The sequence below is a fragment of the Diadema setosum genome, chromosome 22, assembly GCF_964275005.1.
Source record: "Diadema setosum chromosome 22, eeDiaSeto1, whole genome shotgun sequence".
Taxonomy (NCBI): domain Eukaryota; kingdom Metazoa; phylum Echinodermata; class Echinoidea; order Diadematoida; family Diadematidae; genus Diadema; species Diadema setosum.
In genome coordinates, this window is record NC_092706.1 from 11,198,518 (window position 1) to 11,213,660 (window position 15,143).

Here is a 15,143-nt window from a genome sequence, read left to right on the forward strand (position 1 = left end):
GATAGAGACCGTTCTTCAAAATCTTCGAACATGGACTTATCGGTTTTTGCAAAGAAACTCTTCAAATATTCGCATATTTTGCAGTACTTTTGGCTGGCGCAAATTCTTGTATAAACCCTGAGTATATCATCACAATTCACTGATATCAGTGCATTAGGGCATATGATTTGACAGCAATGCAGTAAGAAAGTGCCAATAAATGTGTGTTTGTTTGTTTTTTTATCAGATGGGGCTTTTTGTATCCCGTATCACATATCTTCTGGATGGGAAAGCTGGATTTAGCTTTAATTTCCTTACCTGCTCGTCGGCAATTTCGACCTTGTGGGTGTTGCACGTTACGCAGTCATACTCTGTGCCATTGTAGCAGGTTCGGCACTCACCGTGACATGGCATGCAAACCTGGAAGAATATACAAACAATGGGTTTGTTTTAATGTTCAGTTGTCCACTCAAATACGACCTCTCATCATCATACAGTCACAGATATCAACCCTTGCTGTGCTTTTTCTTTTTAATGCCGATTAGCATAGATCGCTGTTTTTTTTGCTAACTGACACAGAAGACTAATTGTCGATGAATAAAGATCACCTAATCCCCACAAACCCTGAATCTATGACAACACTGTAGGTCTAGTTTCAAGTGTTGTTTGAAGATTTGCACGATTTCATTTGACAGGTCAAAGGACAGGTCAAAATCGGATGGACTATTGAATGCTGGTGGTAAAAGCCTGGCGAGCTAATGTGGTAAGCTGAATGCCTGGGTGTGCAAAGGGTTAAATGTATGAACACGGCAAAACAAGGTGATTTTGCTGAATTGTGCAAAAACTTGAATTTCAGTCAAACATCTGAGGTTTTGTTATCTATACTACCATCTGTCCAAAATTCAAAAGGCTAAGAATGTACTGTAAAACCAGAAATGTTCGCTTGCATTTTAATTTTGCAGATTTCCCGAAAGCCAAGATTCAGGAAATGAAGACGTACACAAAAGTTCTTGTCTTCACAATATGCATTGAATGCCACTGACAATTCACAAAAAAATTTCATGCCACGAAAAAAGGTTGTCAGCTCCAATTCGAGAAAATTTCATGCCATGAAAAAAGGCTGTCAGCTCCAATTCGAGAAAATTTCATGCCACGAAAAATATCTTGCTTTACAGCTTTGAAACATGAAACTTTTTATTCTGTTTTGTGAGACATTAACTCAGGTAGTTTACTTTGATTGCCCATTGAATCTGAATGTCAGATCTCGTGCATGTTAGGCCACACTTAAGATAACTCCAGAGTTGCTTTTCTCACAGTTTTATTTTGCTGGTGACCAGCTTGCTAACCTTCTTCAGGCAGTTGGTTCTTTGTAATATAGGGGATATCTTTCTACTTCATTCATAATTTGGACAAAATAATTTTGACTATTACATGTATATATCAAAATCGATACACTGACATTTAGTGATTTTGTCATCCTTTAGTGATAATGTGTCACAAATTAACATTTAACCTGACCTCCAAAGAGATGCTAATTCTTGTGGGACAACATGAAATTAGTTTGATAATGACCATTGTGTATAACCCTCCCCCCCCCCAGGTATACTCCTTCTTTCTTCCATTTCTATCCCTCCCCCCCCCCCCCCCCCCGTCTATTTGTGTCTCTCTTTTGCTATTTCCTTGCTCTCCTGCGGCAGGGGCTTACGTTGTTTTGGTCGGGGTAGGTACCGCTCGTGCATTCCTGGACGCATTCCTGGTTCTGCTTGACAAACTTGCACTTTGTGCAGCGCCGCGGTCCCGCGCCGTCACATCCGACGCACATGGGATCGCACCGCTGGCAAATCTGGTAGGACAGAAAGTTGGGCAATGAGAGAGGAGAGATACGGATGAAATGCATTGCACACTGAAAGCAAAACGGACAAGTCTTCCCAAAAATGGAACCATAACAGAGTAAAACAAAAGAAAGAAAGAGAGGTAAAAAGGGATTATATAGTTTTGGTTGAGACCAAACTTCAGGTTTCTAACATTTTTGATGAGGCAATGAGAAACCTGTTATAAAATATGAAAGAGCATGTAATTCCAAGAGGAATTCAATGTTTATTTGATGAAAATTGGTTTTGAAATGGCTGATATATCCAAAAAGGATTGCTCCTAATAAAAGGTGGGATCCACCTGGAGGTGTCGTGGCTGAGTGGATAAGAGCGCTCGTCTGTGAACAACATGAGCGTGGTATGGTTCGTGGGTTCGAGCCCATGCCAAGCCCGACACTTTTGCCCTTCAGCAAGGCACTTTATCCACATTGCTGCTCTCCACCCAGGAGTATAAATGGGTACCCGGTAGGATGAGAAAGCTTATGTTGGTTGATCAGCATGTGCGCGCCTGTAAAATGGCTGCGACTGGCTGGAATGCTCCCCAGGGAGTGGAGAATGAGCACTGTTAGTGCTAGTTGGAAATAATGTATCCAGTGACCGGGGTAATAATAGTCTGTAAAGCGCATTGAAACCCTGAAGTGTGTGAAATGCGCTATATAAAAACCAGCTATTATTATTATTATTATTACGATAGCTTTGTTTGACTTTGCTTTAGGATGTCTCTGCAATTCTGAAACCGATTTTCATCAAATAAACTTTGAATACCTCTTAGAACGGTATTCTCTGTACTATTTCATAAGTGATTTCTCGGTATATCGCAAAAAGTTAAAGCCCAATCCCCATCTCCACCAATACCAGACTATCCCTTTAAAGATTATGTTTCAGATCTGAGAGAAATAGAACTATAAATGAGAAGAGACAGAAGAGAGCTGAGAAAAACCTGTGCATCTTACATCTTTATCAAATCTGTTTTAAGGAGACGTAGGCCTTAACGAAAAAAGAGAAAGAAGTAATCACAAAAGGAAAAAAAAAAATGACACAGAAAGATTCATATAAAATTTAGACACATCACAAGTCTTTTGGACCAAGAAGAGATGATTTACATTTTCATAGAATTTAATGTCATCATTTTATCTATAAAATAAAAAAAAATAATACATTACATTTATTGTGCCTAACACAAAAGTTTACAGCGCTTTACAAAGATGTGTGATCATACAAATAGGCCCTACACTTACCTTAGAAACTGAACTGCAGTAAATTGAATATTACATGAAATGCTGCAATACATTGAACATCAAAAATATAAATTCAGTCAAGGGAGTTAAACAGAAAATGCTTCATCTAAAAATGGCAATCATCAGGAACAATGCATCTCCACATTCGTCATTGCACCAAAAACGGCACTTAATTGACTTTGTTTGTTTTGGTTTAACTCTGTGCTACAGACAATACTTCAATACACTGCATACATAAGAACACGGTTGATAAACATTATTACCAACTGATTCCGTATCAGTAAATTGACAATCGACCAAGATAAATTGATAAATGGTGTATAAATGAAAGATGGAATGAATGAGGGATGAAAGTGTTGATGAGTGGATACTGAATCCTCATCTCAATCTTTACACTCGACTTTAATACTGGGACCTACATTTAACAAGCTTGCTATTAAGTAGGTTCCATCATATTTTTTTTTTCTAAACATCTATTCTCAGATTCCAACTTTTATAGATTGACCACTATGTTCTGTACCAGGTATATGTTTGCAATATTCTATTATGCTTCCACGCTGGATATCATGTACTATTTCATTTTGTTATATCTGATGTATTTTTTCAACAAGAAATAGGAGAATATATTAAAATTGAAATTGAAATTGAATCAAAGTATGGAAGAAATGATTCACAGGGGAGATGAGGATTGGCGGGTCACATTTGGAACACCCGAGAGAAAAAGAGAAGGAAGAGTACAAGTATATGGTGCACATGCTCAGGAGAAATGATCAAGCAGGTTTCATTTGGGACGGAAAGACAATCTTTCTCACCGTTGATCCGGCCAGCTTGTTCGAGGTCTGCGAAAGCGAGATGCGGTCGTAGAAGTAGTCCTCCCCGCACGGCTCTCCGTGCGGCATGCACTCCACCTGCAATGCGCATCGCAAACGTTCAAGAGGGATTGATGGTGTCACTATCAGATTACCATGGAAACCAAATTCCTTTAAAAAAACACACAAAAAAAAAAAAAACAAAAAAAAAAACTGTGACCGTTTTCTTCTCCAAAACTACCGTGTTAGTTGGATCTTATCATTTCCTTCTCATCAAGCAGCTTGGAATATTGGTAGTGTACAGGATGTAATTGTTGTTTCCATAGTAACAGCTGTGCACCGTCAAATTGGCCACCATCAATTTCGCCATTGCAAACCTTTACTGAAATGAAGTGAGTCATATATCATTCTAACTCTGAAAATCTCCTTTTTCTTGCTAATGTCATGACCTTAACTCAAATATCTCATCTGGCACTTTTTATTATCATTTTTTTTTTAATTCAATACTGGCTCTTGGATGCAGGGTAACGTTTCTTCAGCTGTTTAGATAAAAAAAAAAAAAAAAAAGGTTGCTGCTAGTAATCCAAGACTGCATTCTTACCACTTTCGCTGTGTAGTCCAATCTGACTTGTTCACACTTGAAACAGCCTGTGATGCCAACGGTATTGTCCGGGCCGTTGCAGCTGAGGTGGGGGGAAAGAGAGATAGAGGGAGACAAATATTTTGTTATCATTACCAGTCCGATAAGGATGGACTCACACAGATTCTAAAACTAAATTGCAATGCGCTCTGTTATGAAGGGAAAGTAAAACAGGAATTATACTGCTCAAGGCAGATATTTCACAAGCATACTTCTTTTTTTTTTGTGAGTCAAGACTTGCACAATGCTGGCGCAAGTGGTAAATGTTGCAATTTAGAAAACAAGAGTATTACTAAAAGGCATGCCAACCAAGAATATCCTCTTTTTGAGATGTAACCTTGGTGATTTCCCAACCTGAAGACTATATTTTCTACATGAATACATTTACATTGTATCATACTGCACATGCATTGTATGGCAGGTAATATTTATGCACATTCCAATTTTGTGAATGTCAGCAGACTTATGAAATACTAAAAAATACATCACGGTAACATCATATGGTGTGGTACAGTATATTTCACCGAGAGAGATGTGGGCAGATCATGGACGCATATCAGTGAAGGATTATGCTCTAACCACGTTCTGATGCTCAAGTTCCACATTCACTGATGGAAGAGGAAACCACCTATAAATGCCTGGTATCATTCACTAAGTTTAATGCTTCTATGGCAGGCAGACACGGTTTGGGAATTGTCAAAAGGATATTCATCTATCGACACAGGTCAGTGTTTATTTGGCTCCATGACTATTATTTCTCACGTTCTTTTATCCTCTCTCTTTCTCGTTTCACTTCCTTCTATAGCTTTACTGATCACATCATTTGTTCATTCATCGGTAATCCTTCTATCTATCAATCTATCTCACTGTTCGTGTGTCTGTCTGTCTGTTTGTCGTGTCATATATCTAATAATTGAAAAAAGTTGATTGCAAAATGGGCCAAGCACCATCTTTAAAAACATTCTTAAGTACATCATGAAATAGAGTAAAATAAGTATTTTCATTGATAACTTACTGCTAGAATAACAAGGAATATTCTTGAAGTTACGATGTACAAAATATCCCATATTTTCTTTATCTTTTTCTTTGTTTTTTAAGCACTTTTAATTGCAAATATCTCAACTAAAACCAGCAAAGAGTTAAGTCCTTTTGCCATAAAACTCTTCATTTCTTTGTGCTACAGTTGTACGTACCCCTCAAGACAATTGGGATGGCAGTCGGTGCAGTTCTTCTGGGCGTTGGCGAACTTGAGCTCAGGGCAAGACTGTCGGCAGTACGGACCATCCTGCACGTTGCGACACTTCCTCCGGCAGTTGGGCCCCTCGTAGCCCGACATGCAGGTGCAGTTGTCGGGACCCTGGAGGTGAGTGTTTGCAGATGGAATATCTTACTGAGCCACAGACAAAGCACTTTGATTTAACTTTTTATGAGACACACTGTAAACCACGGTGTAAACCCTGTGTTGCCACCAGACTAAAACACATTCTGAGTGCCTTTGGAAAACATTCTATTTTTTTTTACAGATGTATTCAAGCTAGAAATGCAGTACAGCAAAATTGCGGGTCTGGAAGATTTGCAAGCTTTGCTGTGTTAGGCAGATATGTGTGAGGAACGGAGTCGCAGAGGATGCGTTCAGCATAGTGTGGCATATTCCAATTTATCAATCAGTTTGTGCACAGTTGTACATTTGAGCAAAATATGCAAAGCTGGCACAGCTATTGACCGAGTCTTGTGTCCGAATGTGGAACACAAAGAGTTAAAGGATGAATTAATAAATTCATCATTTTGCAACGGGACACTCACCTAGGAAGAAGTCTATCTGACACTACTCTGTAGTCCAGCTGCAAAACTTTACTCTATAATACTGTTGACAAGGATCATTTACCAGTATATTTGCACTGATATTTCTTGAACACACTCTTATGATTGCATTGAAAAAATACACATTAGGAATTCTTGTCATATTCATTAAGACCTCAGCTTGCACAGCCATTTAATTTTTGAAGGGTTTTGAAATATGTATTTCAATCACAATAGTAGCAACTCTAATGTTAAACTGATGATATGATTACCAATTCATTAAGTCATGTTTCACATGCACCATCTTCCCAATAAAATTCACAAGGATGAATGATCTTCACATGCAACTACCATACACTTTCACAAACTGACTTGCCCTCATTACCTCACTTTACTTCGGCCGTTGTTCCGTGTTTTATTTGAATGGGTTTGCCGTAGTTTTTGTGGCGTACATTACGGTTACGTTTTCACAGGGTTGGTTTCTGTTTTTTCTTTTGCCCCCCCCCCCCCACTTCCTTGCCCCACCCCCTCCCCTCCCCTCCCAGGGTGGGAGGGTGAGAGGAGTCATAGAAACTCACCGGTCCGTAACATCCGGCACTGCACTCGACGTCGCACATCTCGCAAACTGCGGGGTTGTCATCAGTGGCAGGGGTTTCGACATATTGCCTGGCAAAGACAAGAATCACAATCCGTCATTAACTGGTACACGTTCCATCCCACACGACATGATTAAAGCCTACACGTAGTCTATGTGCATCTACATGGAATAAACGAACAAAGAATAGTGATATAATTTATCTGTCACACTAAGAGCAACCCCTGGACTTGATCTACAATGTAATATACAGTGGAACTTGCTTATACATGTATGCACTCGGGATTCGAATGTACAACCGTCGTCGGTAACAATAGCACACTTTCGACAGACAGGGGGCCAATTGTATTGATCTCGGTTTCATATCTTGTGCATGTCACATGCGTTAGTTCGGAGCTATTCAACAACAGGACAAGATGACAATCACAAAGAGAAGTTTGGGTCAAATTATTTCATCTTCTGAAGATAAATCCTCAAATCTTAAATTTGAAGATCACTGCACGCGTAAAATATCCTCAAAAAATGGCCATAGCTATTCCGATGCACCCAATGCACCTATCCTAATAACGTTTGAATATCTCATATGGAGACTGCTGCTAGCTAGAAACAACCAGCAAATAAAACAGATGCAACTCACCCATTTTCCAAGTCACACTCGGCCACGCACTTGTTCCCGATAATGGCGTTCTTGCACTTGGCACACTGCATAGGGCCCGGACCCCAGCAGCCGATATTGTCGCATTGTGGGTCGCAGACCTTTCCCTCCGAAACTGATGGGGGTGTTGGCCACATTTTTTGATTATCATTTTTTTTTCATTGCAATCACCAAATTGGCAACACACACCACATCAAAGGGGGGGGGGGGGGAAGAATGGAGAAGCCTTGTTTAAGAAACTGATCCAGTGACGTTTAGCTTGCTCAGTTTTATCTTGTGAGTTTGAATCTAGCAAAGTTTTATTAAAGTCTGAAAGATGTTCTAGACTGACAGTTTCTACACATGCCCGAAACCCTAAATTTGTGCAAATTACTTCACTGGACTTGAAAGTCATTTTGGATATTATTTTTAATCTGTATCTGTTTAGTATTTTTTATTATGAATCTGTTTTGTACTGTTCTATTCAATTACAATGTACTAGCATGTGAGCATTTGACATTTCTAGATCATATTATGAATATCACGTTAAAGAAATCAAATGGTTCAACTATCATTTTTCTGATCAAATCAATATACTCTTTCAGGCACTTACATTTTCAATCTAAAACTTAGGATGTATCACATGAAAGCAACGTAAAGAAAGCGACAAAAATTTCATAGCTAATGTTTTAAAGGTTAAATGACATAAACTAACAAAGAAATATTTCTATTGGATCTCACTTTATACTGTGTCTTTGACATTATGATTCTGAGGTACATGATACCATAAGAATTACAGTGCTGAAGGGAGCAATCTTTATTTTCTTGTAAATACAGTGAGACAGATCAATATTCATTGATTTTTTTTTAATACTTTATTTTCTACTCTTTCATCAGAGCAGCAATACAAAAACAAGATGACGAAAGAAATTCCGACGGGCAGAAAAATGAACAAACGATGGGTAAATTAAGCCCAGTCAACAAAGTTAAGATATTATGTAACACTTAGACCAAAAAAAAAATACAAAAAACAACAACTTTCAAACTTTTAAAAATTTTCAAACTGATTGAAAAATACAACAAAGATTAAAATTTAGACGGCAACTGTCAAAAGAAGGCTGACAGAAAACAAAGTGAGGAAAACAAAAAAAATCAATGAATATGTGCATCAGACTCACTGGCAAAAGCATCAAATTTGATATGGCGTACAATGTATATTATGATATAAACTATACAAGGAAGCTACATATAAAAGCAACTATGAGCAAATATAACTGAAGAAAAAAGAAAGAATGGATGCAACTATAAAAAGCCTGCTTCTATTCTAAAGCTTCTCTCATACACGGCTACTGTACGTGACAGAACAGACACATCGATAGACAGACAAAAGACAGAGCATTTTTTTTTCTTGGTATCACTTCAGAATGGTCCTTTTTCCCTATAAAGAATAAATGGCAAGTGGAATAAGCTGGAAAAACAGAGAATCAGTGAAAAAGGACCAAACTGTGAAATAGAAAGTGCATATGGCATGGGAGATATTTCTTTTTACACTTTTCTATTCTTTTTTTTTTCTTCATCTCTAGCTGAAAAAAAAATGGAAAATGGAAAAATAATTTTTGAAGAATAAAGCTTCTCTTTTCTTGTGGATTTTTATTTTTTATCATGAAGTTCATTAGTCCTTTGTGGACATCATGGAAAACTTTCCCTTCTTGTAATGAAGGCAGCACTAATGAAATAATTCGAGGTATTTCTTGAAGTTTTGCTTGTGGCCTTAAAAATCTTTCAAGTCAGGGATTTCTTTTCATTTATTTATTTTTTTTCTTTTCATAATGACACAAGCCAAAGCATTCTCTAGGCAGTGATACTAAGATAAACAAAACACATATAGCATTCTACGAGGTGCGGAAATCATGAGTTGTCTGCAGTGATTGAGTGATCATCAGACAGAAATCTGTGCTTGTGCACTCCTGTCTGAGGGTAAAAGTTGCTTTTTTGTTTTAAATCTGATGGAAAAAGTGATAAGTAACATTTGTGGGAAAATAGCATGTTTAATCCATTCCAAAACATGAGTTCCAAACATATTATATATCGTGAAAATATGTCAAATATATATGCCAAAATATATATTCAAGGAAATATATGAAGGATGTACTTAAAAAATACATTCAACTCTGTGAAATAAACACCTGTGTTTAGAGTTTTTGATTTGTCTTATTTTTCATTTTTTTTTTCTTTTTTTTTTTGTCACCAGTCATTCAATGGTTTGGGTTTTTTTTTTTCTTTGGTCATGTGACTGGGGACCAAATGCTGCTACAGCATGAATGTTTCTTGCTTGCCTGTCACCAGAAACTTCATACCTGATAGAACATCAGCTTTTTGCAGAAAAGCAACATTTACCCTTTAAATTACAGTGTGGGAAAAAAAATAAGGTGCAGAAAATATTCTTGCCATTTGTAATCAAACAGACATTCAAATTTCCTGATTCATCAAAAGCTATGGTGATCACCATTGTGTGGTCAATGCGACTGAAAGTCTTTGGAACAATGAGTGACTGAATGACTCACAATATTTATGAGAAAAGGTGTTGGTTTTAGCGTCATCGAATGGAAATCACGTAATTTGAATGTCTGTTTATTCACATGGATGGTAAAAACATACGAATGTGCTAGTAAGTACTTTATAAACAAGAAAGAAATGTACAAAGAAAGAAAAAAGAAAAAAAAATTGCATAAGAATCCACTTGAAATAAAGTGAAGAGATGAAATCAAAATGTGCGTTAGAGTGAAAAGTTGGTGAGAATCGAGTGCACCGAGTAAATAAGAATTCAGACCAACCACCAAGCAATCGTCTTCTTGTTCACATCAATGTGAAAACCCACATTTTCGCAATCCCCACCAAGGTGTACACTGCCGTAAATCACCTTTTGTCTGTTTGCCAGAAAATTTGGACAAGATTTTGGACTGTAATGAAACTAAAATATCTTCCCTTGTCATATATAGCAGACTAATCTGCAAAAATGAAGCAGACATTTACACAGAAAGACGGAGTGGAGAGAAACGCATTTTGTTTCCTCCAAATTAAGGGCGACAAAATTCTCTGCGGACTTTCTTTCAGCAGTACACCTTGTGTGGATCAATGCTAATTGCAGGTTTGCGGGTAGCAAACAATGCATTCCACCTATAGCTGCAATGTGGGAAGCTGCGTGGGGAAAACGTTCACGTGCTCGGCTGCCACGCCAACGTCATGAGCAGCGGCAGGCGCCAAGCATCCGCCAACGTTTTACCCCCCTAACGCAATCGCAGCCACTGGTCGGAATGCATCGCTGCCCCTGCTCGTAATACCACGATGATAAACCAGTGCTGTGAGTGATGGTGGGGGACAAACATTATTTATCAAAACTGTGATGCATTCTCGTCATCCGCCACCAATGGAGTGAAAAAAAAAATAAATGCAAGTGAGGAAAAAAAAAAAGAAAACACAAATATACAAGTATCTATGTATGAAGTAGAAAAAAAAAATCATATATAAGTAAGAGAATCAATGGTGAATAGAAATATTTGAAGTGTGAAAATGGAAGTTGCATATAGTGTGAAATGAATAAGAACAGAATTAATAACAACATTTTGAAGGGGACAAATCACATATTTCTTTGCCCTAAACTCAACTGTTGCATCTGCCCTTTGCACAAATTACTTCATTTGCTTTCTGAAGAGAACATTTCCATAAAATGCTTCTTTGGCCAGTAATTCCATACTGCAAAAAAAAGACAGCAATGAATAGTAACCTCATGTAGCCCACATCATGCTGTACTTTTCGCTTTTTTTTCCTTCATTTTTCTGTCCATGCACTTAATGTGACTTGTCCCCTTTCATAACAAAAATTGAAACGGTGCTTGCCAAAATAAACCAACACAAGTAGTAAACTGTAGCTTTTTCTTTCAAGAAAGACGAGGACTACTCCTGAATACAAAGCCACAGATTACTGATGGATGTAGCATTTCTTTCTTCTTTTTCTTTTTTCTTAGCTTTAAAAAAGTCAGAAAATCATTAAAATCTAGTTTCAACCTATTAAAAAAAAAAAATTCATCAATGATTCTTTTTTTTTTTTAATCATTGCGAGACTTTAGGTAGTTGCGACCGACAATAATTACCTGACAATTTGCTTTCTATCTGACTGGAAGATACCTGCATTTTTTAGACAGAGCTTAGACATGGGACTATGCTGGAAACTTTATGCTTTTGCTGCTAATCAGTAATTTGAGTAAATATTTGCTTTTCCAATACTCTGTGTCACCTCCAGAAGAAAGTTTGTTAGATTTTTGGATTCTTCTACCGCTGATAGACACTGCATTTGAAACAAGCGATTGACAGATTTAGGAGAACCGTGATTCGAAAATTACACTTGCATCAATTGCGACCAAAAATTTGGACATGAAAATGTCACAGAAAGAAATGCTACATCATATGCAATAGAAGAAATTAGAATACAAAAAAAAAAGAAAAAAAGAAACACAGAATCACAGAATTTCATTTTGTTTAGCTTTTTACAGAATCCCAGTCACCAGAAATGGTCCAGCCGAAATATCTATTTGAGAATGGAAAGGAACAAATGACCTTGAAAACGACAAAGTTGTCTACTTTTCAGCACAGAGGGCTGAGCGAATTCAGCTGGAGTCGAAAATCGCGACAGGCAGAAGATGCGTTACAAAACAGCCACCACTCAGAAATAGCTTTTACAGAGAGCCCTTGTAGAGCAGTTAAGAGTCCATATCACAAAAGCAAGAGTACGTAGTTCTGTTCGTTTATTTCTTTATTTTAAGGAAAGATCTGCAAAGCCAACTAATTACAGCGAGGATGATCAATAACCTGTGTGTTTTATGATTGACTCAACTCATTTATTACTTTGTCTTGAATTATCATCTTTCAAGGAATGTGTTGCATCTTTCAAATCAGACTGTATGCATACTGACTGGACCCACACTTGTGACTTAACCAAGTATCATGCAAGATATATTTCTTTCCTGTTATGTTTGTCATGCTGTATTCTATAACAACAATATTTAAAAGGCACAGTGTACGAGTTTACGGATATGAAAACCATGTGAGAGCAGCCCGCGCGAGTTTGACCAAATACATTGTATATTATATACCACCAGTGTTACAACCCATGGATGGATTAAATTTCACTCGATGTGATGTCACATGTTTCCGTGCGCAATCAGGACGTTTTGCATCTCGACAGTCCGTGATCGCGCACACAGAAAGACGAATGCGCTACCATGTCATCATACTTTGTTAGGATGGACCCTCGTCCCACAATGCAATGGATTCTACATGATTGGGCAAAGGTTTGTGGGTGGGGTCGGAGCAGGGATGTGGGGTGAGGGAGAGGCTGGGGTTGAAGTTGGGAATAGTTTATTGATAGGGGATACACAGATTATGACATCACATAAACATGATGAAGCCAAAAACTTGTTGGAAAAATGTTGAGAACTGGTGGAGACATGGTTAAGCCAGTTTTCTACTCACACAACAGGATTGGCTTTTTTTTTTTTGGGGGGGGGGGGCGTGGGTTGGTAGGGGGTATAGTTCTCTCTTAATTATGAACAATATCTTTTCACACCATGCATCCTGTTCTACAATAGTGAGCATGTGAGCTCAAATAGCAGAATCTTTCATGTGTTAATTCCCTACTGTACTCAAATCAGGGCCAATTAACGATGGAGCATCATCAGCCAGTTTGGGAGCATTCAACTGCTTCTTTTTGCACCAATAATGTGTGCTGTTGTAACTATAATCGCTTGAATTGAATGTTTTGTGTTTCATGTGTTAAACATAGATGGCAGGCAGATCAAACATACAGACTGGTGATTCAAATCTGAAAAGTCAAATAGACAAACATATCTGATTTCCCATTCAGGGCTTGTCTCGAAAGGGGAAACTTTTTTTTTTCCCTCTCCTGAAAATTCATTATTTTTTTTTAGATACGAGGTCTTGTTATCCCAAAGAGGATATATACATATGTATATATCCTCTATATATCATATAATATATATCTACTATGGGCCAAAAGGGAATTTGGGTAAAGGGGTCCTTCCCTATTACAATAATATCCGACAGTGAGCTGTAGTTGCCCTCGGCAAGTATGCAAGTGGGTTTGTAGCCATTAAGATTACTATTAATTGGCAAGATGGTCTGTATTGTTGAAAGACTTTCAGTAGTTGTGGTTGTATCTTTGGAAAAACAAAGATAAAAATATTTTATATAAAAGATATTTTTTTAGTTGTGGTAGTATCTTTTTTAGGTAGAAATGTGCGCTTTATAAGAGTCTCACTATTATTATTATTATTATTGTGGACTACAATTCCAAGGGATTTTGTAGAAGAACTTGTAAAGGAATTGGATGAAGGGGAGAGCTAGAGGGGGTGATGTGTGGAAGGCTACAATTGTTTGAGGTACCAATCTTCAAAAGTAAAGATCATGCAAATAGGGTCTTAAGGGTCACATTTGTTACTCCTTTTGCCATAACAGACCTGTAGGTTTATGTCTCACATCCTTGTTAGAAATAGTTCTTTACATCTTTATTTTGCATGAAAAAATCACCCTTTGAAAATTTTTGAAAAGATATAAACCTGATTCCTTGATTTTAAGATATGCAAAATGGTACAACTGTGCCATTTTATTGCCCACTAAACCCTTTACAGAAACAAGAGCTCACGAGTGGACATGAACCTCTGTCACTATACACAGCTGGTACAAATGTACTTGTATAAGGTCATACAATTTCGATCCCATATTGGAGGCCATTTTTTCTTCTGGTTGGACACACACATCCTTCATAGCCGAGAAGAGGTAGGTAGAATGTGGGGACACTGGGTATGAACGGGTTAAACACATGGTGGGGGAAAGGAGGGGGTAATGGAGGAGGGTAAAACTCTGTCTGAAAGTGGCCGGGGGGGGGGGGGGGGGGGGGGGTAGAGGGGAGGGGAAGAATTATGTTGTTTGAGGTAGGGGATGATTAAAAAAGTTTTTTTTTTTGGGGGGGGGGGGGGGACAGGAAATCCAAACTCCCATCTGAGAAAAATACTGAAAAGAGAAATATTTCGTTTTTTTTCTTCAAAATTTTGTCATCAATTTTTATATAATGACAGATACAATACATTGTACCAACATTCCCTAAAGAGGGTCAATCTTTAACTCCTGAAGTACCACTAATTTGAAGTACCACAGACTCCCAAGACAGGATATTATGCTGCAGGAATTGAGAGGGTTAACTGGAGGAGCATGGGGGGGGGGGGGTAGCTGAATTAGAAAAGAATACTGCAGTATATTTCTCAATGGTCAAATGATAAACAAATGTTACTTTCTTTAAGGGGGAAGGGGGGGGGGGGAGAGGAGTTTTTCGTACAAGATGTTGGGGAGGGGGACATTATCACATGATAAATATTTTTAGTTCACAAAGTTTACTACATGGTCATCCCACATGATACAAATTGTAAGCCCTGGGTTTCAAGTTAGTGAGACTATAGATGCCGACTATGTATCGCCTCGGCCACTAGCATATCGTACGTTTGTTAG

The 15,143-nt window shown here is 37.9% G+C and overlaps 1 protein-coding gene across 1 annotated transcript in view; it reads right to left on the reverse strand.

Annotated features, from left to right (window-relative positions):
- The window catches only part of LOC140245489 (receptor tyrosine-protein kinase erbB-4-like), a 178,432-nt gene that overhangs the window by 33,257 nt on the left and 130,032 nt on the right, over positions 1 to 15,143 (reverse strand). The window contains exons 12-18 of the mRNA XM_072325059.1: positions 7,570 to 7,702; positions 6,916 to 7,003; positions 5,731 to 5,894; positions 4,499 to 4,580; positions 3,901 to 3,996; positions 1,685 to 1,822; positions 298 to 399 (exon numbers count right to left, since the gene is read on the reverse strand). Of these exons, the coding sequence (XP_072181160.1) occupies positions 298 to 399; positions 1,685 to 1,822; positions 3,901 to 3,996; positions 4,499 to 4,580; positions 5,731 to 5,894; positions 6,916 to 7,003; positions 7,570 to 7,702 (803 nt within the window). The remainder of the gene's footprint in view (positions 1 to 297; positions 400 to 1,684; positions 1,823 to 3,900; positions 3,997 to 4,498; positions 4,581 to 5,730; positions 5,895 to 6,915; positions 7,004 to 7,569; positions 7,703 to 15,143) is intronic.